This window comes from Lycium barbarum, chromosome 1 (genome assembly GCF_019175385.1).
Source record: "Lycium barbarum isolate Lr01 chromosome 1, ASM1917538v2, whole genome shotgun sequence".
Lineage (NCBI taxonomy): Eukaryota > Viridiplantae > Streptophyta > Magnoliopsida > Solanales > Solanaceae > Lycium > Lycium barbarum.
This window is the reverse complement of record NC_083337.1, coordinates 152,803,821-152,827,921: the sequence shown is the minus strand read 5'-3', so window position 1 is coordinate 152,827,921 and position 24,101 is coordinate 152,803,821. Positions and strand designations below refer to the sequence as shown.

The following is a 24,101-nucleotide window of genomic DNA, read 5'->3' as shown; positions in this document are numbered from 1 at the left end:
AACCAAACAGCCCCTCAAGGGGATAACTTCCAAAAGATATTTCTGACCCCGAAAAAAACAAGAAAAAATATGTCGACTACCACATGACTGTCCAGTTCTGCGCCAAGTGGTAACCCAAGAGCATCCACGTATAGTGTAGCCATAGAGATTGAGAAAACGTGTCAACCAACAATAAAATAGCAATTTGAGAGAGTCCCCAACGCTTGTATAATTAGCACTCTATTACTAATCATATTATCAATTTGTGATCGATCAATCCGATGCCTCTAAACTCATTTGGTAACAATATGGAGAACCATCTTCAATTTAGGAGCTACTCCTCCTTGTTTCTTCTCTTATTACTGTTTATCATATCCTTCCACTACACTATTGGCAGTGTTGGAGGAGGACAAGAAGAAGAAGAGAAGCAGCAGTTTCAAGAACAACAACCCCACCTAGAGGAGGGCAAGAGTAAGCCTCCCATTATAGAGATAGTCAAGACAATGTTTTCTTTCCCCACTTCTTCCCCCCAAACTCCAACCAGTTATTGGAGAAAACTCGAAACACTCTTCAAACAAGGCAAGGCCTACTTTTCCCCTCCAACCGTCGAGTAAGTTCGTACAACCCTTGATCCACTCATATTTTTCTATAATCATAGTTTTTGGATCAACTTGTATGCATCTCAATTAATTAGGATGTTTGATACGATATTTGACACCTTCCATACTAGGTAACTGGGTCACCTAATGTTTTTCGCTTCTTGTTTTTGGGTGGTCTTTAAATTTTGACCCTCATATTTGTCATTTTTAAATTTTGCCTTTCGACTAAAACTTTCAGGTTCAAATCTCCATTCAGTCAAAAATTTTAAAAAAAATTTATAAGGTAGAATTTAAATTTTGCTATGTCCCACCGGTAGAATTTTAGTTATTTTTAACCAAAAGTCCGCCGATGGGGGCGGATTTTGCCTTGAGGCATATATTTTTATTTTTATTTTACTTTTCAAGTTAAATTTTTAGTTATGCCTTAACTAGAAGTGTGACCCATAAGACATAACTAAAATTATGCCCCATAAAGCGGAATTTTTCGAAATTTTTACTTAAGGAATAACTAAAGTTATGTCGGATCCGACATAACTATAAGCTTCGCCTTATAAGGCAAAGTTTGTGCCTAAAAGAAAAGTTTCGCTTTAGGGGCATACTTTTAGTTACGTCTTAACTAAAAATCTACCCATAAGGCATAACTAAAAGTATGTCCCATAAGGCGAAATTTTTTCTTAAGGCATAATTAAAAGTTTGCCTTGTAAAATAAAATCTATTTTTTAAGAAAAAATTGTCTTAACTAAAAGTCTGCCCATAGTATGCCAGACCCGACATATACTTGTTGAGGAATATCAAAGTTGTGCCGGACTCAGCATATTTATGCAACGTCTGCACATAAGGCATGAGTATGCCGGGTCCGGCATACACGCAATCCAAACCTTACCTTGCGATTATTTTTTTAATTTTTACTTGAGCGGGGGTTCAAATTCAGAACCTCATGATTTCTGCGTGAAGCTCAGGGTTGCAACGCGAAGGGCAAAAATTAAAGACCAGCAATATTGGGCAAAATTTAAAGACCACAAATATGAGGGGCAAAATTTAAAGACCACCCCAAAAAAAGGGCTACCCGCGCAAAAAAAATGAAATTTGAACGTAGCACCTCAACTTTGTCAACCTAAAAGTATTTGCTAATTCTATCCATCAAGACTTGGGCAACCAAGAAAAAATCACCTAGTTTAGGCTGGAATAATGTAACCATCTCATAGTTCTCAATCCATTTTACTGACCATGGCCACACCCAAGGGGCACCTTCTGATTTTCAACCCACCTCATTCACCACCGTGCCTTATCGGTTCATTCTTGGCAATCTTATTGAAATAACACTTGTATCTATCTATTTACTTTTAAGTCTAAAATACATGTTTTTGACTTTGTTATGTGTCTTGTTTCAAGATATAGAATTTGTTTGTGACTGATTGTGAGCAAAATCTGCAGTTTCAGAGATAGCCAGGAAGCACAGGGCAGGGACAAAGGAGGAGCAGCAGGTGAAAAGGTGAAAGAAGCAGTTCTAAAGAGCCTTGACGAGAGTAAAGAAGCCATAGAAGAATCCGCCAAATCAGCTGCAAAATTAGCTGGGGATGCAATGCAGAAGACAACGAATAAGCTAAAAAGAACATTCTCTTTTGGAGATAGAGATCATGAACATCAAGCGGATGAGCTCTGATGAAAAAATCTTTGTAAAATAAATGTGAATAATTAGCACCTTGGAAGCAAGCGTAGTTTCATAATTTATGCACTCTTTCACTTGAGTAAGTGTGTTGAAGCACCTTTCATTGGGTTTTCATAGTCGTCTGTCATGCCCTCTCTTTTATAATTTTTTAAATCATAGAAGTCGCTAAGGTAATTGCTACGAGGCCTTGGCTTGGTTTAATGAGAGTGTAATAAATGTTCCAAGACTGAACACAGTTGCTTCACTTCAAACTTGCAATTAACAATTTGGGTTGGTCTTTCACCATAACCATAAGAATGCACGAATAAATTACGAGTAAGCACCTCCCTTGCGATCCTTATAACTGTGATGTTTAGGCCAAAGCTGGAACATACTCCAATTAATTCCATCGGATATCCTATCAAATAATTCTATACTTCAATTAATTCCATCGGGTATCCTATCAAATAATTCTATCCATTAAAGCCCAATGAAATAATTCTGTCTATTAAAGCTTGGACATACTAACATAAATCGTCATGAGAAACTAAGATTCGTCATCAGAAAGTAATATAAATCGAAAAGGAAATGGCGGAGAATATAAGAAAATCATTTTAATTGATAGGAGCATGGGGACAAATCTTAAATGGGGGAAGAAAAAACATTGATTCACATAAAATGATTCTGCCTCTGTTTTGGTAAGGCACATGTTATCCCGCCCACAGGCGAGGGAAGAAGTATTTGACTACATTTTATTAAATCAATAATCCAAGTATTGCATAAATGAGCCTCATAGGGTACACCAATTACTGGAAAGAGGGTAAAAACAACCAACAGAGATAGATGTTTGTCCTTCGCTGGACCATCTACTACTCAATACTCCCAACAAATCTGTCAACAAAAGGCAAAAGTAGACGAGTTAAAATATATAAGGTAAGTACATGTATATACATTTCAAACAGTTACGAGAGCTCCGGTCTCTAGACATTTGCCTAGTTCACATATAAATATACTTTTCAAATGTCACCCTTCATTCTCATTGCTCTCTAAGAGAAAGTGGCATCTTTCAAACTCAATTAGTACTGTCACGGGCCGCCTCCTTCATAGTGTCAGCGGTACACTAATGGCCCGTGCGGCGCCCGTAATCCAGGCGGACTACGAGCCAGCCTAATGATAGTGCCAGGACTCATGGCACGATCTTGTGTCCATGGCTTTGGAGGCTTAGCTTCAGCGGTGCCGCTGGGTCGATGTCAAGGCCTTGGCCTTGCCTTGCTAGTATGCCCCTGTGGCATGTTTCATATGTTGGGTCTTTGCCTGCACTCACACCTGGGGTTGGCTACGGACATGACAGTCCCTCGCCTGGTGCTGAGCGACGCTGGTGCGCGCACAGTCCAATCCTCAGGCTTGACACCGGTCTGGTGCCTGTGCACTTGAGCGGTGCGACACCTGAGTAGGGCAACTCTTGAATCCTTGGCCTGTGTCATGTGTGTCCTTTGTAGTATGCCTATGATGAGGCTTTGCTAAATGTGGCCCTCGCGACATACTTCCGTCTTGCATGGTGCAGCGTCGCCCTACGACTGCACCTCTAGGCCAACGGGCCCTTGCTCGCTAGGTTGAACCTGAGCCAAGCTCACAAGTCAACACACGAGGTTCTCAGGAGAGGTGCCTCGAGTGTCCAATCGGCACGGAGGGCTTTCTCATTCTCAAGGATAGCCCGCAGGGCATGGTCGGTCCATACGTCAAGCCTCCGGCCCTCGTTGGGCGCCCAACGCTGGCCTGTGGCCGAGCGCCGCCCATAGAGTTGTGTAACTCGTATGGATACCTAGGATCCACTTGGGGATGCCTAGACAGGCCCTTGAGGTTGTCCCCCAAGGTTGCTCACTTAGTACGGCTTGATGGTGGCACGCACGGGGGAGGCTGGCTGAGCTGAGACACCTCTGTCCCCCTTATATATGCTTTAAAAAGAAAAGCCCAAGTTTTAGCATTGGCTATGATTCTGCCCGAGAATCACACTTGGCCTTTCTCAATGATTCGAACTCCAAATAAGGCGCCGTCTGTTCCTAACTCTTTTTCTTGACTTCCTTCACTCCTCCATGAAGTTTCATCTCATCCCCATGCTCGTGGAACGAGATATGGCCTTAGGGAGCTTTGACACTGGCACTGCTCCTTGGCTAAGTCAAGCCCTTAGGCAAATGATGTTCAAATGACGCCAAACTTGGTAAGCATATTCAATAACATCCTAGGAAGGGTGTGTTCACCCGAAATCCCAAGATTCCATCCATGGCTCGGAAATGCTCGGGACTGACACTCAGGCTCGCACGGGGTCGCTCGTGCGTCGACGACCCGTGGGCTCATCTTAGATCCTTGCTAAACTTCCTTGTTGCTCCTAGGATATGCAATGGAGCATATCTATGATGATTGTGGACTCCCGTCCTTCGGCACCCATGTTGGTGCACGTCGCCCGCACGGCTGACACTGCCTGTGGGCTGGCACTGCCTGTGGGCTGGCACTGCCTGTGCGGCTGACACTCGTTTGGCCCATTCAGGGCGCATGAGGTTACGGGCGCCAAGGCACATTGAAGGCAGCCCGTAACAGTACATATGGACAACTAAGCATGCCACAATAACCTACAAAGTGAGACTGTTGGAAGCAATAGGAGTATTATATGAGCTAAGCTAGTTCTCAAGCTCGAACAATGCACATGTTCCAAAGCAATGCTAGAGCTCAGTAAAACATCTTTCCTAATTCACACTAATAAGTAATAACCTGACAAATGTATTTTGATTACCCAAAAGACAGTTACTCGAAGAAAGCAACCAATACAATTCATATGCTACAAATATTTATAGAAGTGTAGACATGAGTTTTTTATCCCTCCGTCTCAATATTTAGTACTCCCTCCATCCCAATATAAATGAATTTTTAAAACTTTTTTTATGATCCAAAATGAATGAATTTTTCAACATTCAAGGAAGTATTAATTTTTCTTCTCGAAACTATCCTTCCTTTTTATGGGGTTTTCAACCATTTTCTAAGAGATGCATTGCACTAATAACAAAGTTAGATTAATGGTTGCACATCGGATCTTCTTCATCCGACTGAAATTTCCAAGACAGTAATAGTTGATGCCAATGTTGGAATTTCATATTGCTTCATTAATTATTAATCATCATAATCAAATCACAATATTGACTCTCTAGTTTTAAGAAAAGTTTGGGAATAATCAAAAGGGTAATATTAACAAATTACCCTTTGATTGATGTCTTTTAAATATCTTTCTTAAGGGGTGTGGCACACCCCAAAAATTCAATTATATTGGAATGTATGGAGTAATTTGTCAATATTACCCTTTTGATTGAATTTTTAGGGTGTGACAAACTCCTTAAGAAAGATATTTAAAGACATTAATCAAAGGGTAAGTTATCAAATATTACCCTTTTGATTCTTCCGAAATTTTTTTAAACCTAGAGATAGTCAATATTGGAATTTGATCATGATGATCACTCCCTCCGTTCATTATTACTTGTCCACTATTCCAAAAATAGATTCACTTTTACTTGTCCACTTTCGCACATCAAGAGAAAAATAATTTGTTTTTCCTATTGTACGCATTAATTACTCATTTCAAATCCAATACAATTATACACCAATTAATATGGGTATCATGGTAAAATATACACTTCATTTATTATTTCTTAAGGGTGTGAAAAGTCCATAGTGGATAAGTAAAAGTGAACGGAGTAGTAGCTAATGAAGCAATATGAAACCTCATAAAAAGAAGGGTAGTTTCAGAAAAAAAAAAATTAATACATCCTTAAACTTTAAAAAATTCATTCATTTTGGACCATAAAAAGTTTCAGAAATTCATTTATATAGGAATGGAGGATCTTTAAACTACACACTTTACCCTTAATGATATGATTTATAATCACATATATATCTATGACTTATTCTAGACCACAAGTTTTAAAAGAGTTCCTTTCATTCTTAAACTCCATACCCAATCAAACATCTTCATATAAATTGAGATAGAGGGAGTAATATCATTAACAGTAGGAAAAACTCCCATAGAGAATCTACAACAAAACATGATTCTCCCCAAAAGACAACCAACCATCTCAAGGGTGCACAAGTGTAGATACAATTAATTTCTCATGAATCACAAATAGCTCCGCCCATTAACGACCTGATCATATTCACAGAAAAGCATTTTCCAGCACGTAATATTAATCAGCGTTGTTTAAGTTGTCTCACCGAGACCATCTTCAATAAACTTGCACCAATTTCCTCCACAGGAAAGATTAACCTCAACAGACCATTTAATCTTAAAAAATCATTTACCTTACAAACCGAAAATCTACAACTCTTAAAGTTTCAGTTCCAAGCTAATTGGGCCTAGCTCTATGATTTTCACTATCCAGTTTCCTCCCATTTAGAAGTGTCTCATCCTAATTCTCTTAAGTTCTCCAACTCTGTAGGCTATATACTTTTTTTTTAACCGACATATGAACCGCTCAACAAGAATAAAAAGGTATTGGACTAATATGACTCTGCAAACAAGACTATGACATTAATCTCTAATAGTTGGTATCATTTATATGTATTATTTTTCCAATGTGCTATATTTTTTTGCTTAGTCTGATTGTAAATATTTTGTAACTACTTTTTATGTGATTTAGTCTAACTTGTCATGTTCAGCATCTTCAACCGCCATACTTTCACACTTACTGACAGTGCTTATGAAGATTTATGTAAGATATGCTGAACCATCTCAATACTCAAGTGATATTCACTCATCTCATCTGCTATGTGTGTTGTTGAATTGTTCATTTCTACTCTTATCTAATCATGTCTAATCACACATCCATGTTCAATTAGCATTTCTATGACCGCATCTTGTAGATATGTTAGACCTTGGAAGCCCAACATTCATTTTTATATGACATTGTCAGCTTTACAACCATTTCCATAGGACTTGCCTTTCACTTTGATAGGCATCTTTCTTATCGCATAAAACCCGGATTAGTGATTTTCCATTTCAACCACCCAATGTCAATTCTCTATGTTACATCTTTATACCATTCCCCTAGAACATCAAGCTTAGATATTTGATTTTCTGCATTTAGACACCGCAATTCTCTCTAATGAACACCACTATTGGAAAAGGTCTAATGAGCACCCCTATTGGAAAAATATGCTTCACTAGTAAATAATAAGTGAAGAATGCACATTCTCATACTAGAGACATACAACAACAACATACCCAATGTAGTCCCATAAGTGGTGTCTGGGGAGGGTAGCATGCACGCAGAGCTTACCCCTACCTTTGTGGGGGTAGAGAGGCTGTATCACGACACAGACATAAATTGACCATAAGTTTATAAAACAACGGTGGCAACCAAGGACTACTTTCACAGTTCTTGGCAATATTTTACATATAACTTGCTTTCCGTAATCCCCAAATCCTCTTTTTATCATTTAACCTCACAAACACACCTCAACTGCATTTATACATAAAAAGAACACTAGCAATATTTAACTATAGGGTCACAACATCCTCAACATAAGATGACTACATTGACCATCTAATAAAATCCCTTTAGCCTACAAATGAAGAGGCAGAGCTTAAAGCTCTATTGGTTTCAACCTTCAATATTCTTAGCATTGAAACTATTGTATTTTAAACATATGAGTTCATACCTGCTCCCTCAGTTTCAATTTATTTGTCTAACTTTCATTTTTAGTCCGTCTCAATAGAATGCCTCTTTCCTTTTTTTTAGCAACTCTTTAGTTCCGAACTTTCACAAGATATGTTTAGGTCCACAAGATTAAAGGGCATTTTGGTACATTCAACATATATTTAGTTTAAGACCCCAAGATTCAAATCCTTCTTTAGTTTCTTAAACTCTGTGCCAAGTCAAAATCAGCCAAACATATCGAAAATGAGGGAGCATATTTTAAAGATATGGGTTCATGCTTAATATTTGTGGCAATTTTGATTAATCTTTACATATAAACTTACACTGTATTCAGATAAAACCACACCTAAATAGCTGCATCCGCCCCTCAGATCCAGCATAGAAATGATTCAGAAAAGTTGTAATTAATCGAGAGAACACAGAATAAATGAAATATTTAGGTACCTTAGAAAATCGGAGAGACAATCAATGTCCACCGTGTTGTTTGTGCTCGAGGTGACGTCGCTCTTCTGGAAGCGCAACGAGGTATGAAAAAATCATGCCTCCAAAACAGACATGAAGAAGTGGGTCAACAGAGCTAGTTTCGATGTACTTAGCATGGTAGTTATCCAATCCCTTTCTGATAGCATTTTTCGCGTAACCGATTGAGAGCATTGGCTTAAGGTGTGCTGGCACTTCCTTAACCTTCATGCCCTTTATCTCCTTGTACAAGTTTCTCAACGCCATTAAAACGTTTTTGTTTGCTCAGATCTGAAACCCTAACCCCTTGAAGATGTGGCTGCTCTGTTCGTCTTCACGGAGGATTGACTTTCTCTTTTTCTGTAGATGGGTGAAGTGAAATGGATTACTACTCACTGCTGGGCTGGGCCCAATATGGACATTACCGGGTAAAATTTACTCAAATAGCTAATTTTTGGGTCATGCATAAACCTTTTTTTTTCAAATTTGGCAATGCTAAGGCAGAATTTGGTCATGCTAAGGCAGAAAAAGTTAAAGATCACCAATTTGAGGGATAAAAATTAAAGATCACCCCTAGCGAAGGCTAATACTGCAAATTTCCCATGTATAAATGGCTATTTTTTAAACGCTAATCCAAACGGGCTCCAGAATATATTTAGTGTCCAGCATTTCATTACTATGCTGGGGAATTTGACTAGATTGAGGGAGACATATCTAGTTTGGAGCACTATAATGCCTGCTAAGCATTGGTTGGCATATCAAGATAAGCTTTTGACTAAGGAGAGACTAAAGAGATTGCTCTACACTCTTCCCGGAAGGTGGCTGAGACACTAAATGCTTTTAATTTGTACATTTTTGTTTGGTTACGAAGATATTCATAACTTAGTGTCAAAATTTGAAAATTATCCATACCATTATTGTAATACGGTGTCTATATCACCGGCATTGTATATAACATCTGAGCCAACTCCGATTCCAGAAACTTCTTCCGGCTTCCTTTCTCCTTCTCCATACGTAGTCAACCACATACGACTACTCCAGGTGAGATAATTATTTCGAAATGATAACCTCAATCTTTTTTCCGAAGACTAACTTCGAATAAAACAACAAAATAACACATTTGTCATTTTCCAAAACTCCTTTAAAAAAATTAAGTTTAAAATAAAATTTATCTAAATTTATTCAATATAAATCAAATATAGGTTTTATTTAGGAAATTTCACCTGCCATAGCTTTCTTTAAAAAGTATTTATTGATAATAACTACTATTTAATTTATTTATATTTCGTAATTACAGTGATTTTCTAATATACATATCGTAGTTGTATCAAGTAACAAATACATAGAGTTATTTGTCTCAAGCTTCTCCCTCACCTCTCTCCTCCCTCTCGGCCCTCTCTCTCTGTTCCCTCTCTCATCTCCGTCGTCTCTCACTTATCTCTCTCCGTTGCACCACCGCAGCCAATTAGTACCAGGAGCATTAAATTAAAACCGGCGAGCAAACAAACAACAACCATATACTCTCTGCACAATCAAAATTCAAAAATTCTAGATAAATCAACTTGGGTTTTATGGGGGGAAATGGATCTTGTCCATTGGCAGTGAAATTCTGAATGAAAATAGTACCGTAAAGGGGAAAGACATCAAAGAGCTTCTTGTTCACCAAATAAATTATTTTGTTGATCTTCATTTCCCCCCAAAATGGATTAGTCATAGCCATCGGTAATGCTGGAATCCATGGTTTTTTCTCATATATGGATTTGGTGTATTTTCCGACGATCTCAGATCGGAGCTCGAATAAATTCAAATACAGCCATAACAAAAGGATAGATCAATATATAAATATACTAAAATACACGGCTCCGTCATGTATTTAAATGCACTGGAATACAATCATTTTTTAATACACATGTATTCAAAGAAACTAAGGTTGCATGTATTCAAATACACGCGACATCAAATAATATTGGATACAAATGAACAGTATATTGCGCTAAAAAGCTAACGAGCAATACACTAAAATATAGCAAATTGCGCGAAAGAGTTGTGAAATATAAATACATAAAATGTAGCTACGAATCGTTAAAAGCTCTTAAAAGATAGTGATTTATGTAAGTTATCCTTTTATTTATACTTAAGTTTTGATTCAATTATAATTCTCACATTATAATTCCAATAACTTGTCCAAGAACCAAACGACCCTAACGATAACAAGGTGTTCGAGAAATAATATGGGCCAAGAAATGCAGTTAAGCCCAACCCAAACTACTACGCGTAATCATACACCGCCAAACTTCTTGCTCTCATAAATAGCGCGGAAGCCCTTTTCCTGCGTCGATTTTATCGGCAACAACCATCCCCCAAAAACTCTCACTCCCTCTTTCCTTATCTGTATCTCTCTATTTATAACAACTCTCTCGTTCCTTGTCATTTCTAATGGCCCGTTCCATCTCTCAAGCCCGAACCCTAATCCGAACCACCACCAACCACCGTAATGCGATTCTTCTGGTATCTTCTCGGTTCGAGTCTACTGGGTCCCACCACATCGACAGAAACATCGGATCTGACACGTCAGAGGCTGAGGCTCTTGCGGTGCAGAGGATTGAAGATGCGATTCATGGGATTATAGTGCGGCGATCGGCACCTGATTGGTTGCCGTTCTGTCCCGGTGGGTCCTATTGGGTCCCACCTAGACGGAGTTCGTATGGTATTGCTGATCTTGTTCATAAGCTTGCTAATACGCTCTCCGAAGAGGAGATTATGTCTCTCGCTACGTTTCGTGGATGGCCTTCCTCTAATTTTTATCTTAATAGCGGTAATTATGCTCTGTAGCCTTCCTCCGTAATGATTTTTTCTAGCAAAGCTGTGCGTTAATTGTATGTATTGTTTACGTTGATTTTTTGATTTAATGGATCTTGAATTTGACTCGTGTGAGATCTAGATGGCTGTAGTAGATAGCTTGGGTTACGATTTTTTATTGATGGGGATGGTGATTTGAATTACTGCGACGTTTGTCTGGAAGGGACTAGGGCGTTTCTCCAAAATGGAGAGATAATTTTGAGTGATTATAGAGTTATGACTTGATTATTTATTCTTTCAGGAACTTCGTATAGCCTTAGTCATTGTCCATTTAGGAAATTCGACTCATTTCAGATCTAGATGGATGGAATGGATATTTCGGGCCTTTATTTTTTTATTGAAGGGAGGGTGATTTGAATTACTGCTACGTTTGCTGGATGGGATTAGGATGTTTTGCTAGAACGGAGAGATGCATCGCTTATTTGTGGAGAGGGATTATAGAGTTATAACTTGGTTTTTAATTTTATTTGGGAATTTCGCATAGCCTTAGTCCTTGTCCATTCAGTAACTAACCAAGTATTGTGTCTGCTCCTAAAAGCCACTATCTCTTTGTTCCCCTTTGATGTGGAGAAGTTGTTTCCCTCTGTTGTACCCGTCTGATAGTCTGCTTGCTATATGCACTCTGGTCTTTGCTGCAGCATGTTTCTTAAAGTTGAGCGAGGCAGATGCTCTATTGAGGTGATTATAAGAAAGGATTATACTGTTATTCCTATCTGATTGATGCAGTGGGGTGTGTAGAAATCTGACCCTGGCCGTAGAGCTTTCCTTCTGATTCAAAGACAAGAGAGAACTGCCTCGTTTTTGTATGTGTACAAGAATATTGCCTGATAATTCACTTATGCCTTACTCTTTCCTGGTGTGTATGCAATAGAGAGGAGTAATTATGAAATCAGTCATCACTATCCCGTTAAAGTCTCAAACAAGTTGTCAGGATAGTCTCACGTTTCCTACGTTTGGGTTGTTTCGGAGGAGTTGTAGTTTGAGGAGATCTTCGTGAGTTGTCCAAATGCTGTTTGCGTATATTGATTGCCTTACGTGATCTTTGAATCATCATTCTGAGTTCTTTAGGTTTTCTCTTCACTTAATACGAAGCTAAGCTTTTATGGTCAAACAAATGTCGGGGCATGTTTAAGATCACAAGTTTCAAAAGCCTTTCTTTCTTTCATTAACTCCTTTGTGGTCAATTAGGGTCACATAAAATTAAATAGAGAGGAACATTTTACTTTTCTTGTACTTTTGTGAAAAAATGGTTTAACTGTCTTGCTTATTCAGAAGGCTGTGGTTGATTTGTTCATGACAATATACGGGCAAAAGATTGTTGTCTCTCTTGAAGGTTTAGAATTTGTTCAAGTGTTTTTTCATGAACCTAAGGACCGTCCTATTCATTTAACTATTTTTTTTGACAGTTAGGGGACAGTTTGCTCATGCACCCTTTCTCACTTGTCTTCTCTCTCTCTCTCTTTTTTTTTTTTTTTAGCTGTGACAGAGAAGAGTAGTTTGTCCAAAAAAGAAATCCAGTCTGAGGACGAGGAAGTTTAACTGCAAGCATGAGCATGAATGGGGAAAGCAATTGCTTCTCTGCCGCCGTTGTTAAGGTTGGTGAGAACTTGAGACTTATTTGTTGTCAAAATGGCCATATGCAAAACCCTCAGGGGTTGGCCTGGTGGCAATTGACTTGAGCCTTGGGGTGCTCCCTTTCAAGGTCTCAAGTTCGAAACCCGCCGGGTGCAAACAATTTCTGAGGGCCATCGGACTGGGGAAACCCTGAATTACCCGTGGTGCACTTGCGGGAAACCCCTTGCCGAGGGCCTGTGCACCCCCGGGATTAGTCGGGGCTCAAAGAGACTCGGACACCCGGCGCTAATCAAAAAAATAAAAAAATGGCCATATGCAAATTCCAGTCCTCATAGTGGGTTAGGTTGCACATCTCAATACATCTTTTTATCTTTTGCTGAAACTCATTCTTGGTTCAGTTAGTGTTTGGGAGACCTACATGCACTTGTTATACACGAATGCCTTTGAGACCTGTCTTATGCCTGTTGCTGTGGAGCCACCACTAAGGTGGCAGTTGCATGATCCTCAAATGTTTCTTCTTGTATATGCAGGTTTATAAATTTCTGTACATAGGTTACGTAGCTGAGCAGAGTATTGAGGAAGCATTTCCAAGCTGGAATTTGTACATACAAGCTTCCTGTCATCTTTCTTTTATACTAGGAGAGCAGTAAGTCCCATCGAATGTACAGTGTAGTATGTAGGAGAAGTTAAATTTATTTTGTACCAATCCAAATTTCTTGGTTTAAGGTGATGGGTATTTCTTAATACAAGCTCTTTGCTGTATGCCCTAATTAATGTAATGTTATCACATATTAGCCTTTGTAAATACTAGAAATAAATTTGGTTGTCCGTTATTTGTTTCTTGTACTCACCTTACCTAGTTTATGTGATGTTATCTTATCAGCCTTCTTGGTGGTAAAGAGAAAAAAAACAACCAGAAATATATGTCGCATCTTTTTAGTATTTATTTTTGAATGTCTCTTTTGGTGTTGCTGAATGTTGTGGTGGCGTCACTGGGAAAGGGAGCAATCGCATAGTTATAACTGTTTTCCAGTCTGGTGTATATGATGTGAGATCAGTAAAATGCTTTTTCGTTCCGTTGCATATTGTTGGTCCAAATGGGAGCATCTAGGAAATTACTCTTCTACTCCCTAGTTATCAATTTGTATGTGTTTAATTAGACTAAGCTGCAAATCTAAACCATCCTAATTTGATAGCAAAGGAGAAAAACGTGAAACGAACTATCAGATCTACCAGTCTTCTAAGCATCGGGTGACGAGTGTGTTCTTTTGACTTTTGGAGAATCAGTTTTGAGTTGTGTTTGTTGGTGAGACAACTAGTGCTTAGTTTGTAGCATCCTGCTTTTGTTTTCGCTGGTTTACGTTTACTGTGGTTTTTGGTTCAGAATCATTTAGCATGGTAAACACATCTTGGAATTGGCATTACACTTTCTTCCAGATCAGTGCTTTTAGCCTTCCATGATAATATGATTTTAACCATTTTCTGAAAACCTTGGCAGATCAAAAAAATCCAATTGGTATCGAAGAGATTTCTCAAATATAAATGTTTTTCTCCTCGTAAGATTGAGGGCATGAACAAATGAATTTCGGCTTCCACATGAGACCTCTAGGTTTCTGAGGACCGCCCTTAGCCCGGTACAAATAATAAAATCAGATAATTGATGAGGACTGATGCGCCTTCCTTTCGTTATAAAAAAAAAAGTTTAATTTGATTTCTATAGAGATTATTGCCATGAAACTATAAATCATTAATGATAATCAGTCTTAGTTTTTCTTTAGGCCATAGCATGACTTCAACTTGGTTTGATAGGTTAATTGCCGGATATCGCTTGAGAGAGGAAAGCAATGCAAATGGGGACCAGCAGGAATTGCATGCCTACAATTGAATGGCAGTTTTACAATTGAATAACAGTGGGTATGCTACTAACTCCTAGAGACTTAATGCTGATAAAAGCGTTTATGTGGGTTTTTTCTCAAAGAAACTAGTTTATCCGTCTGTACTTGGAAAAACGGTTGTGCATTTCTGCCAGAAGCCACAACCCAACGGATACACGTGACCAAGACGAGGAGGTTACGGTTGTGAAGGTGCACAGAGGTCAGACAATTGAACCAACTCTATGCTTGAAATTGTAGATCAAATGGAGGCCAGCAAATTCCAGACATGAGCACTCTAGACCTTTATTAGTACAACTTATTGCACATGCAATAACAACAGAACAAAGAACAATATATTACTCCTACACCTAAGTGATAGCGCTTAGGTAGGTATGCCCATCACCTTTATTTTTCAAGTTTGATGATAGAGAGAGGACTGAAACTAAATAAATTTGCCTAACCGAGCCCTTTAACTGAGCGTGCTGCTAAATAAATAACAACAAATATAAAATGCCGAGCCAAGCACCTTCTCATTTTACTTGTCCAATTCAAGGATCCAAACGGCCATCTTAATGAGGACAACGCCATGCGACTGATTCGAGGAACTGGAAGACATTTACTAAACAGTGACTTATCGAGTTTCATCCTCAAGATTGCGGAATCCAGCAATCAAATCATCATGAAGCTTCTGAAACTTGGCCACCAGAGCTTCCTCTCCTTCAGTTGGATCCTCAAATTTTTGGGACCTGCACAGAAGAAGGTGTAAACGACGAGAAAAAAAAGAGAAGGGGTAGTGGGAGACAAAGCACCAGACAAGCAACACGGAAAAATCTGTTTCTTTAATATGATACCGTGTAACAAAGTCTGGGAGTTACTTACACCAAACGGTAGAACAAATCCCCTAGACTGTGCTTAATTAGACTGTAGGTAACCTTCTGTCCATCCATACCAGCTCCTCGTTCAACGGCCTGTGTAAAAGACGACACCCACAAATGTCACAAGAAAATACCCATACAAGTTTCGCTTTTTTATTAATCAAGCGATCACCAAGTTTGAATATTATTCTCAACTCAAGTGCGGCAAAAGGAATTGTGAGCATGAAAATAACAGTACACGTATGTAAAATAGATAGTGATTATCTCTATAAATGACAAAGGGCACCCCAACATCGAAAAGGCATGTATCCATAGCCAGACTACTCTACCTGGTTGGCTAAGTCACAGAAATGGATAATATTGCGCAACATCCAAACAGATTTGTAGAAAGGACAGAATTTGTCGTACCTGTTACCAAAGACAAAAGAACGTGAGATCATAACAATCCCAATTAACAAGCATATCATGGTGGATTTTCTTTTTCAGCACTTACGGAGTAAATGCATTTTGTGCAAGGTAGTCCTCTCTCAAAAGCTTTGCAGTTTCCAAAATGATTTTATCTGTTTCGGCTAAAGCATCCTTCCCAACAAGCTGCAGAAGATAAGAAAACAATATATCAATGACAGCTGTATCTATCTCCTGTAGACCAATGAGGTTTGAGGGGGAAAAAATGGTTGGGCAGAGGCAGGGTAATTGAGAAGAAATGTTTTGTTAGCTGTCTGATGATAAAAGCTGTTTAAGCACACATCATGCAATCCAACTGAAAGCTTAGATTCAAAGAATGACGACTCCCTAAAGTGACAGCTGATACTAGGACATAGTTGAAGTGATTTACCAACTACTGAGACATCATGTATCTAAGAGACTGAAAATAGTCATTGTCTCCAAGCAGAATTCATAATTAGTTACCTTTTTCATTTTGATGTAGCCAATTTCCCTCAAAAGAGAGTACACACATAGATCTCTTGACTAAATATGATCATGATTGTCCAAAAGTTGCTGAGATCATGAACCAGGAACACTGGAGCACGAACGAGGTGGCTTGTGCTTTTTTCATTCTCATACCTGATTTTCACGTTCTTTACTTACCCCTCACATAGACAACCCAACATAATCCCTCCAGATATAAGTTCCCTTTCACAAAACATAACTTCTAAGTTTGATCTTTCAGGAACACGAACAAGGAAGATAGAAAGCACATAGGAAATAGCCAAGTCATGAATAATTTGTCCTTATCAACAATCTTCAGTCTGAAGACAGCTAAAACTGCTCCTCTAGTCGAGACTGTGCAGATGCGTTTAGTTACATCCAAAACCTCCCCTATGCCCCCCCCCAACCCCCACCTACCCACCCCACCATCAGGGATAAAAACTGGACGGGCTTCCCTTTATGACGTACAACTCGAGAAGAAATGTTAAAAGATAAAAGGCAACATAAGCACATACTTGCACAATTTCATTTAGGTCATCCTCCCTTTGCAGCACCTCACGGGCTTTTGTCCTTATGTTGATAAAATCAGGATCAAACTTCTCATAAAAGGACTCCAAGGCCTGATATAGAAAAGTTGAGTCAGCGAGAAGCAGTATATAACCAATGACTAAAAGCAGGAAAAGGTGGATGATGAGCATGTTTTGCTGTATACAGAAATATCAACATGAATATCCAAACAACATACCCCTGAGTATTTTGAATAGGAAATAAGCCAATTAACAGAAGGAAAGTGTTTCCTCTGTGCCAACTTTTTGTCTAGTCCCCAGAAGACCTGGAAAAGAGTAATATTAGAGAAAATTGAAGGAAGAGAAACAACCAATAGGGTAGATCTGTGGCTTCACCAACCTGAACAATACCCAGAGTTGCAGATGTAACAGGATCTGAGAAATCTCCTCCAGGAGGAGAAACAGCACCAACAATTGTCACACTCCCAGTTCTCTCAGGCCCACCGAGACATTTAACTTTACCAGCACGCTCATAAAAGGATGCCAAACGTGCAGCAAGATAAGCAGGATATCCACTGTCAGCAGGCATCTCTGCCTGAAAGGTGCATAATGTATGTTAAGAGAAGACGATACGAATAAGAGAAATAACACTTGGCTCCAGATTGGGAAGGCAGTCGTTCCCGCAGAACTGTATGTTTAATTTTATACAATCCAAGAAAACATGGTTTTAGGCATTGCCCATTTTGTGAAAAACTGATGCTTACACAAGCAGCGAGCCACATGCAGTAAGGGACGTCCGTTAAGAAATGAAATAAGAGAATAGAGCAGCCATAGAAAGAAAGTAATATAAAAAGTTTCCTTTTAGTCGTCATTGTGACTATGCTGCCTCAAAAGTTCAAAATACGATTATCGAGAAACACTACAAATTATTCAAAAAATAAAGGAAGTCAAGATTTAATTAGAACTTCGAACCCCATAATATCGCCATTTCCACGTCATTCTGTTAATACTGGTGCCACACATAAGCCAGATAATAAGTAGCACTGTTGCTTTGTAAATTGGTTGGGTACTATAACGAATAAGCTATGACAATGTGAAACATAATATGAGCAACCAAAAAGTAACAGAAAGCTTTTCCGAAAACAGAACGAGGATATTTGAGCTGCTGAGATAGAAGAGGCTATTTGACTTTGTGGCAATAGAAAGAATAAATACTCACCAGTCGACCTGAAATTTCACGTAAAGCTTCAGCCCAACGAGATGTAGAATCTGCCATCATGCTCACATTGTAGCCCATGTCTCTGAAATATTCGGCTATAGTAATGCCTGAAAAGGATATTGATACAAGGTCAAGAGCTACTATGTTGTATTACTAATCAAAAAAATAAAAATAAAAGAACTACCATGTTGAGACACATTTTTTCTATTTTAGACGAGTTGATACTTAGACCAGAAATGCAAAGCAGGCAGCAGCTTTTGTGCATATCAAACATGAAGGTGCAAAGAGCAGAGAGTGGAACATTTAATGTACTTATCTTTTATATCGTTTCAATGGGGGTACAGTGAGGAATAAAATTCTATCAGCATTTAAAATTCTAAAGCTAAGTAAACTGTACTTATTGTACTTGGCTTCTTTCAGTTAATTAAGGCGCTTCTCCAATGAATTGTCAAGCATCAAGAAAGTTAGAGAATTAAAGAGATTAGCAACCTGTATAGATTGAGGCCTCACGAGCAGCCACAGGCATGTTTGAAGTATTAGCAACAAGTGTGGTACGTTTCATGACAGACTCTTCACGTCCATCAGGCAATGTCATTGTCAATTGAGGAAAATCCATTAGCACCTGAAATTAAGTACTTTGTGTTATCTACCTTGAGATAATACTAAATAGCTCAGAAAACAAAGTCAAAAAGCGCATACCTCGGCCATTTCATTCCCTCTTTCCCCACAACCAACATAGACCACAGTGTCTGAGTTAGAGTACTGCATTCATTAATCAGCATGAATCAGATGAACTTGATGAAGTGTAACAAGTATAAACATCTAACTGTAGGTCCGAGATTAAAGTGAAGTAAAAAATAAAGCAAAATGAGACTCACCTTGGAAAGAGCTTGACTAATCACTGTCTTCCCGCAGCCAAATGCACCTGGTATAGCACAAGTACCTCCAAGCACGGAAGGGAACAGAGCATCAAGAACACGCTGGCATGAAATAGAGAAATTATATCGAAGATGTCCAAGATTCTATACATGAATTATGAAATCCAAAAAGAGCTTAATATTCTGTGCACTTATTACCTGTCCAGTAAGAAGAGGAGTATCAGCAGCTAACTTTGAGGCAACCGGTCTAGGTGTACGAACAGGCCAACTCTAGAGATATGGGCAAATTAATGTCAGAAGCCACTGCTGAAACTGACAGAATAACAGAGTAAAAGGAAATTTAAGAATCCTATGTGACTAGTATGTCAATGACCTGAAGCATAGTGAACTGCTTTTTGACACCTTGAAACTCGAGCTCAAGAACTGTATCCTGCATGAGCAATGAGAAGAGGAATCTGTCACAGCACCTGATTTTTAAAGTTGATGTATTGCTTGCAATATCTTATTTTATGCTCAAATGATACGGCAAGTTGGCAATTCATAGCCTACACCATCTACCACTTTCCTAATTTAAGAGAGGCATAAATGTATTACCAGATAAGAAAAACACATTAAAAAATTAAATTGATCAAATAAATATCCTCATAACCGAACTTAAGTTTGGTTAAGTTTATAACATACCTTATGAAAAAGGATATAGATAACATAAAAATAAAGAAGACGTAACTATCAGACAATAAACATGTCTTTAGGACCTAATTCAGGAAAAGGAATAGATATCTATCTTCCCTTCTTTTTATAAGTTCACAGAAAACAGGAAAAATAAATAGCTAATCCTTTTCCTTAACCTACGTCCTTGGTTCAGGAACCAGTTCTAAAACACACCACAATTAGTGGCAAAGTTCCGTATTATTTAGACATGCTTCATTGACACTGTAACCATATTTTAAATTAAAACGTGAACACTGTTTTATAAGAAAATTACTTCATAATGTATGCAATGCAAAAGAAGAAATAGTGACCCATGGATCTATATTTTTGTTTATTGATCCAACAAGCACACTTGTACCAAATGCATAGATGCTTGCTATTTGGGGAGTATTCACGGACCTTCAAAGAGTATTGACCAGCGGGAGCAATGTAAGTAATTTTTCCCATGGCATCCGGAGGAAGTGCAACATGATGTTCCATTAAGCTGTTCTCGAAGACGTTCTGCAAAAATAAATAATCAGGAAGAGATTCAAACATAAAGGAAGATACTTTGATACAGTTTTGGAAAAGGACTCAACAAACTTCTTTAAAAGAAATTCAGTTCTATCAAACTTACAGCATACAGATCTCCACCTGTTAAGACATCTCCCTCGCCTGGCAACAGAAATATTAAGTCAGCAGAGTCATCAATGATAAAAGTGACAGTTCTTGGCAAAGATAACTCAAAGTCCAACAAGTTAGGGAGTCAAAGGGTAGAAAAAATACCTATTTTCTTAGGCTGAAATTCCCAGAGTTTATCCTTGTCAAGGGCTGGAACAGATACACCTCTAGGGATGTATACGTCACCAGATCTTATGGCAATTGTCTTCAGAGGTCTCTGCATTATCGACAAAATAAACATACAAAAATAATGTAAGCGTGCAACTGAAGCTGCTTTGGCTTCATAACAAAGTAATTGAATTCCGACAAGCTTCAGTAAAGAATTTCAGATAAAAATTGCAGGACATGATCAGATAATAACCTGAATACCATCGAAGATGTTTCCCAAGATTCCAGGACCAAGCTCTACTGACAGGGGCTGTAATTTGAATAAAACATCAATTTGCCTATTTGAAATCCGATATTCCAACAGTTAAAACAAACAATAAAACTGAGAAGAAGTAGTTTATTTTTTACCTTGCGTGTACGTAGGACAGGATCATTTACCATCAGCCCAGCTGTTTCTTCATAGACTGCAAGAAAGTAGATCTTAACAAAGAAACCTTGTTTGTAATTTCAATTCAACTCTGATTAGAAATCAAAGCTAGTACATATCCTTAAAAAAACCGGGAAGGAACAAATAGAAGTGGAGGAGATACAACAATCCAGGGATGCTGAAAGGCAGAGAGATTAGCAGGATTAAAGAAGTTCAACAGCATGCCTTGAATTGTAGCGGAATCTCCTTCCAGCCTAATAATTTCACCAATAAGATTGTCATGTCCGACACGAACAAGTTCATACATGGCAGCCCCTGCCATTCCATCAGCAACAACCACTGGTCCAGACACCTGTAGGAAAGGCACAATTTGCGGGCAATAACATAAGTTGCAAGTGCTAGCAATGGCAACTTTTACTCTGGAGTTGGAGAACCAAGTAATGTTGGGCACAGTATTTCATTCAATGAGCACAAAACCAAGAAAGCAATTTGGTAACAGATAATCCCATATCAGCATGATCATCTACATTGTAAGCAATTTATAAAAGCTAAATAAAAATCTAACAATGAAAGGCTCTAATTTCATAAGGAAACTAACAATCACCAATTCACGCAAGCAGTGAGGAGATGCAAATGCACAGGCAAAAGAAAGTTAAGATGTACTTCCTCCGTCCCAATTTAAGTGTCTTAGTTTGATTAAGCACAAAGTTTAAGGAATAAAAAGAAATTTTTGAATCTTGTGGTTTTAAAATTGCCACGTGGGATGTTTGAATTCTCAACTTACTAAATATAGAAAGAGTCGCTCTTTTCGGGACAAACCAAAAAGGAAAGTAAGACACTTAAATTGAGACGGAAGGAGTATTGCTATTACCTAATGATCAACAGCAACTACAGTAATCATAGTAGAAAGAAAGAGAAGTTCAATTGATTTAATGCTTATTAACTCGTGAACAAGAAAGCAGCAAACTGTTTACTCTAAAAGCTTCTCGAAAAAGAGGTTCTTTAAAGCAAAGGCCAAACAGTTACTACCACGTTCAGCATTTACAGAAAACTTATGCACGACTAAAAATTGCTATGATATAAAACCATGTCCTTCCAAGGTAAAGCAAACTAAAAACGATCCAACAAAATATACAATTCCGTTCCATGAGAGTTCGAATAAAACAGATCATACTCATCAAACTGAAGGAAGCATCAAAGGTGATATACTACTCCAACTGCACATAGAACAGTTTAAATGGATCTGCAGTAGAACTTGGAGAGAAACAATCAAAATAGTAGCTGGAATAATGAATATAATTGGATCACAAACAGAAAGCAAAATCAAAATGGTACCTTTCTAACGTAACCATACTCGCTTTCCTTTTCAGAATCTTCAAATGTAGTAAGAGGACCTCCAAAGAGTGACGGCATTGTAGCCAACTCAAGTAAAACTATAGATGAAATTATAGAAACAATTCAGTTACAGACAAAGTAGGAAACTGCAGAGAGTGGCAAATGAAATGGCTAGTTGTAATAAAATGGGGACATCACATCACGGTATTGTATTAATCACGTGTCGTACTAGTCTGCGTGTCTGGTCCTCCTCCCATGTTTAACGTGAATTCATTCACCATCTTTTCTTCTTCTTTTCGCGATTGTTTAATCGGGATAAATCGAGTTTTGGCATACACTTAAATATTAAAATGTCTATTAAGATTTTAATACGTTTGGCAAAATTTTCAGAGTCTACTCATTTTAAGAAGTATTTTATTTGTTGTCATAAGTGTTTTAGAGAGTAACCATTTGTGTTTGACCAATTAATTTAAAGAAAAAATCATTGTCAATATTAGAATACAGTAATAATTTGTGCTTGATTAAAAGTTTTAAAAATTTTTGGGAGGAAAGCTATTTTTTCAACTTTTGAAAAACAATTTTTGTTGCAACTAAAAACATTTATTTTTTTCATAAAAGTTTTGTCAAACACTTCAACTCTCTAAAAAGATACCTTTCTAAAATGAAAAATATTTTTAGCTTCCGAGAAGTTTGGCCAAACAGGCTATAAGACATCTGAATATTAAGATTTTATATAGATTTCGAGTAAAGGTATGAATATAATTAAGTCAATGTAGTTTCTCAATATCTAAATATATAAAATTGGTCATTGTTTAAAGATAAATAAACATACTTATATAAAATACTAATACTATATATCAACAAAAAAAATTAAAAAATTATGGTGGATGGTGGTGGTAATGGCTAATGACGGTGATTGTAAATGCCGACTATGATTAGTAGTGGTTGTGGTTACGGTTACATAGTAATTAATAATGATGGTGGTTGGCAATAGTGGTTAATGGTAGTGGATGATGGTGGCAGTGATGAATGATAGCGATAATTAATAGTGATGCTATCACAGTTATTTGGCGATATATATGAATGACTGATGGTGATAATTATCAGTAATGGGTGATAACTATTGTTGTAATGATGATTGTACATAGATTGAGGCTAGGAATGGTGACAACTATTTTGTGATGATAGTTGCTAGCGGTTATTGTTGCTTATGATGGTATGTTGTTGTGGGTGGTTATAGTTAATACTGATGGTCATCTTTTACAAAAGTTCTTGAATGAATAACATCTGCATCCATCCAGCTCTCCTCAGATTCCATTTGTGGGACTACACTGAGCATGTTGTTGTTGTAAAGATTATGATTCATAACTTTCATTACATGTACTCATCATTAAAATCTTAATCATTAAGTGCGCTTATTTTTTAGATCTCAAGTTCAAATCTCAATGTTAGCAAAAATGCTAAGTGATTTATTTTCATTCGTCAAAGTATTGATAGACAGAATTATCTGATATTTTATGCTAGTAAGGGAAAATAAATAGCCACTAGAATTATTGAGGTATGCGCAAGCTGACTTGACCACTGACTTATAAAAAAAATGAATACAAAAATTTGATGCAACAACTTAGGGGATTACTTCTTAGGCATATCTTTCACAAGTAGAATAAGATGGTGGACCTACTAGCTAGCTAAGGAGCGTAAAAGAATATTTTGAAGATACATCACATTTGTGACGGTTCCTCTCGTAATCTCGTATTTGC

At 37.9% G+C, this 24,101-nt stretch overlaps 4 protein-coding genes across 7 annotated transcripts; 2 read left to right on the top strand and 2 right to left on the bottom strand.

The window, feature by feature from the left end:
- The first annotated feature begins 183 nt into the window (after window positions 1-183).
- LOC132644894 (uncharacterized) lies at window positions 184-2,455 on the top strand. The gene is made up of 2 exons (XM_060361559.1): window positions 184-589; window positions 2,013-2,455. Exons 1-2 carry the CDS (start codon window positions 261-263, stop codon window positions 2,239-2,241), a joined length of 558 nt encoding a protein of 185 aa, XP_060217542.1. The 5' UTR covers window positions 184-260; the 3' UTR covers window positions 2,242-2,455.
- Window positions 2,456-2,873: 418 nt separating this feature from the next.
- On the bottom strand, window positions 2,874-8,775 carry LOC132644902 (uncharacterized). Its single transcript, XM_060361570.1, has 2 exons — window positions 8,370-8,775; window positions 2,874-3,117 (listed from the first exon to the last, which is right to left on the bottom strand). Exon 1 carries the CDS (start codon window positions 8,649-8,651, stop codon window positions 8,391-8,393), a length of 261 nt encoding a protein of 86 aa, XP_060217553.1. The 5' UTR covers window positions 8,652-8,775; the 3' UTR covers window positions 2,874-3,117; window positions 8,370-8,390.
- Window positions 8,776-10,709: 1,934 nt separating this feature from the next.
- LOC132644881 (uncharacterized) lies at window positions 10,710-13,651 on the top strand. 2 transcript variants are annotated; one of them, XM_060361550.1, is made up of 2 exons: window positions 10,710-11,199; window positions 13,349-13,651. In XM_060361550.1, the coding sequence occupies exons 1-2, from the start codon at window positions 10,821-10,823 to the stop codon at window positions 13,354-13,356; spliced, it is 387 nt and encodes a 128-aa protein (XP_060217533.1). In that variant the 5' UTR covers window positions 10,710-10,820; the 3' UTR covers window positions 13,357-13,651. The 2 variants fall into 2 exon arrangements, with proteins under 2 accessions (XP_060217533.1, XP_060217524.1); XM_060361541.1 differs by lacking the exon at window positions 13,349-13,651 and adding an exon at window positions 12,721-12,857.
- Window positions 13,652-14,896: 1,245 nt separating this feature from the next.
- LOC132644866 (V-type proton ATPase catalytic subunit A) lies at window positions 14,897-22,650 on the bottom strand. 3 transcript variants are annotated; one of them, XM_060361521.1, is made up of 21 exons: window positions 22,540-22,650; window positions 22,342-22,439; window positions 21,232-21,358; window positions 20,988-21,043; window positions 20,833-20,889; window positions 20,577-20,688; window positions 20,428-20,465; window positions 20,211-20,312; window positions 19,474-19,530; window positions 19,299-19,370; window positions 19,101-19,202; window positions 18,922-18,984; window positions 18,712-18,844; window positions 18,223-18,329; window positions 17,404-17,598; window positions 17,243-17,329; window positions 17,013-17,117; window positions 16,061-16,158; window positions 15,897-15,975; window positions 15,572-15,660; window positions 14,897-15,438 (listed from the first exon to the last, which is right to left on the bottom strand). In XM_060361521.1, the coding sequence occupies exons 2-21, from the start codon at window positions 22,417-22,419 to the stop codon at window positions 15,324-15,326; spliced, it is 1,872 nt and encodes a 623-aa protein (XP_060217504.1). In that variant the 5' UTR covers window positions 22,420-22,439; window positions 22,540-22,650; the 3' UTR covers window positions 14,897-15,323. The 3 variants fall into 3 exon arrangements, with proteins under 3 accessions (XP_060217504.1, XP_060217499.1, XP_060217512.1); XM_060361516.1 differs by lacking the exon at window positions 22,540-22,650 and having other exon boundaries at window positions 22,342-22,502; XM_060361529.1 differs by lacking the exons at window positions 22,342-22,439; window positions 22,540-22,650 and adding an exon at window positions 22,181-22,317.
- Between the last annotated feature and the right edge of the window lie 1,451 nt (window positions 22,651-24,101).

Coding starts and splice junctions, on each gene's coding strand:
- LOC132644894 (XM_060361559.1), top strand. CDS start 261: ATGCCTCTAAACTCATTTGGTAACAATATGGAGAACCATCTTCAATTT. Junction 590..2,012: donor TTTTCCCCTCCAACCGTCGA/GTAAGTTCGTAC, acceptor CAAAATCTGCAG/TTTCAGAGATAGCCAGGAAG.
- LOC132644902 (XM_060361570.1), bottom strand. CDS start 8,651: ATGGCGTTGAGAAACTTGTACAAGGAGATAAAGGGCATGAAGGTTAAG.
- LOC132644881 (XM_060361541.1), top strand. CDS start 10,821: ATGGCCCGTTCCATCTCTCAAGCCCGAACCCTAATCCGAACCACCACC. Junction 11,200..12,720: donor TAATTTTTATCTTAATAGCG/GTAATTATGCTC, acceptor TTTTTTTTTTAG/CTGTGACAGAGAAGAGTAGT.
- LOC132644866 (XM_060361521.1), bottom strand. CDS start 22,419: ATGCCGTCACTCTTTGGAGGTCCTCTTACTACATTTGAAGATTCTGAA. Junction 20,689..20,832: donor ACATCTTCGATGGTATTCAG/GTTATTATCTGA, acceptor TCGATAATGCAG/AGACCTCTGAAGACAATTGC. Junction 19,203..19,298: donor CTCCTCTTCTTACTGGACAG/GTAATAAGTGCA, acceptor ATTTCATGCCAG/CGTGTTCTTGATGCTCTGTT.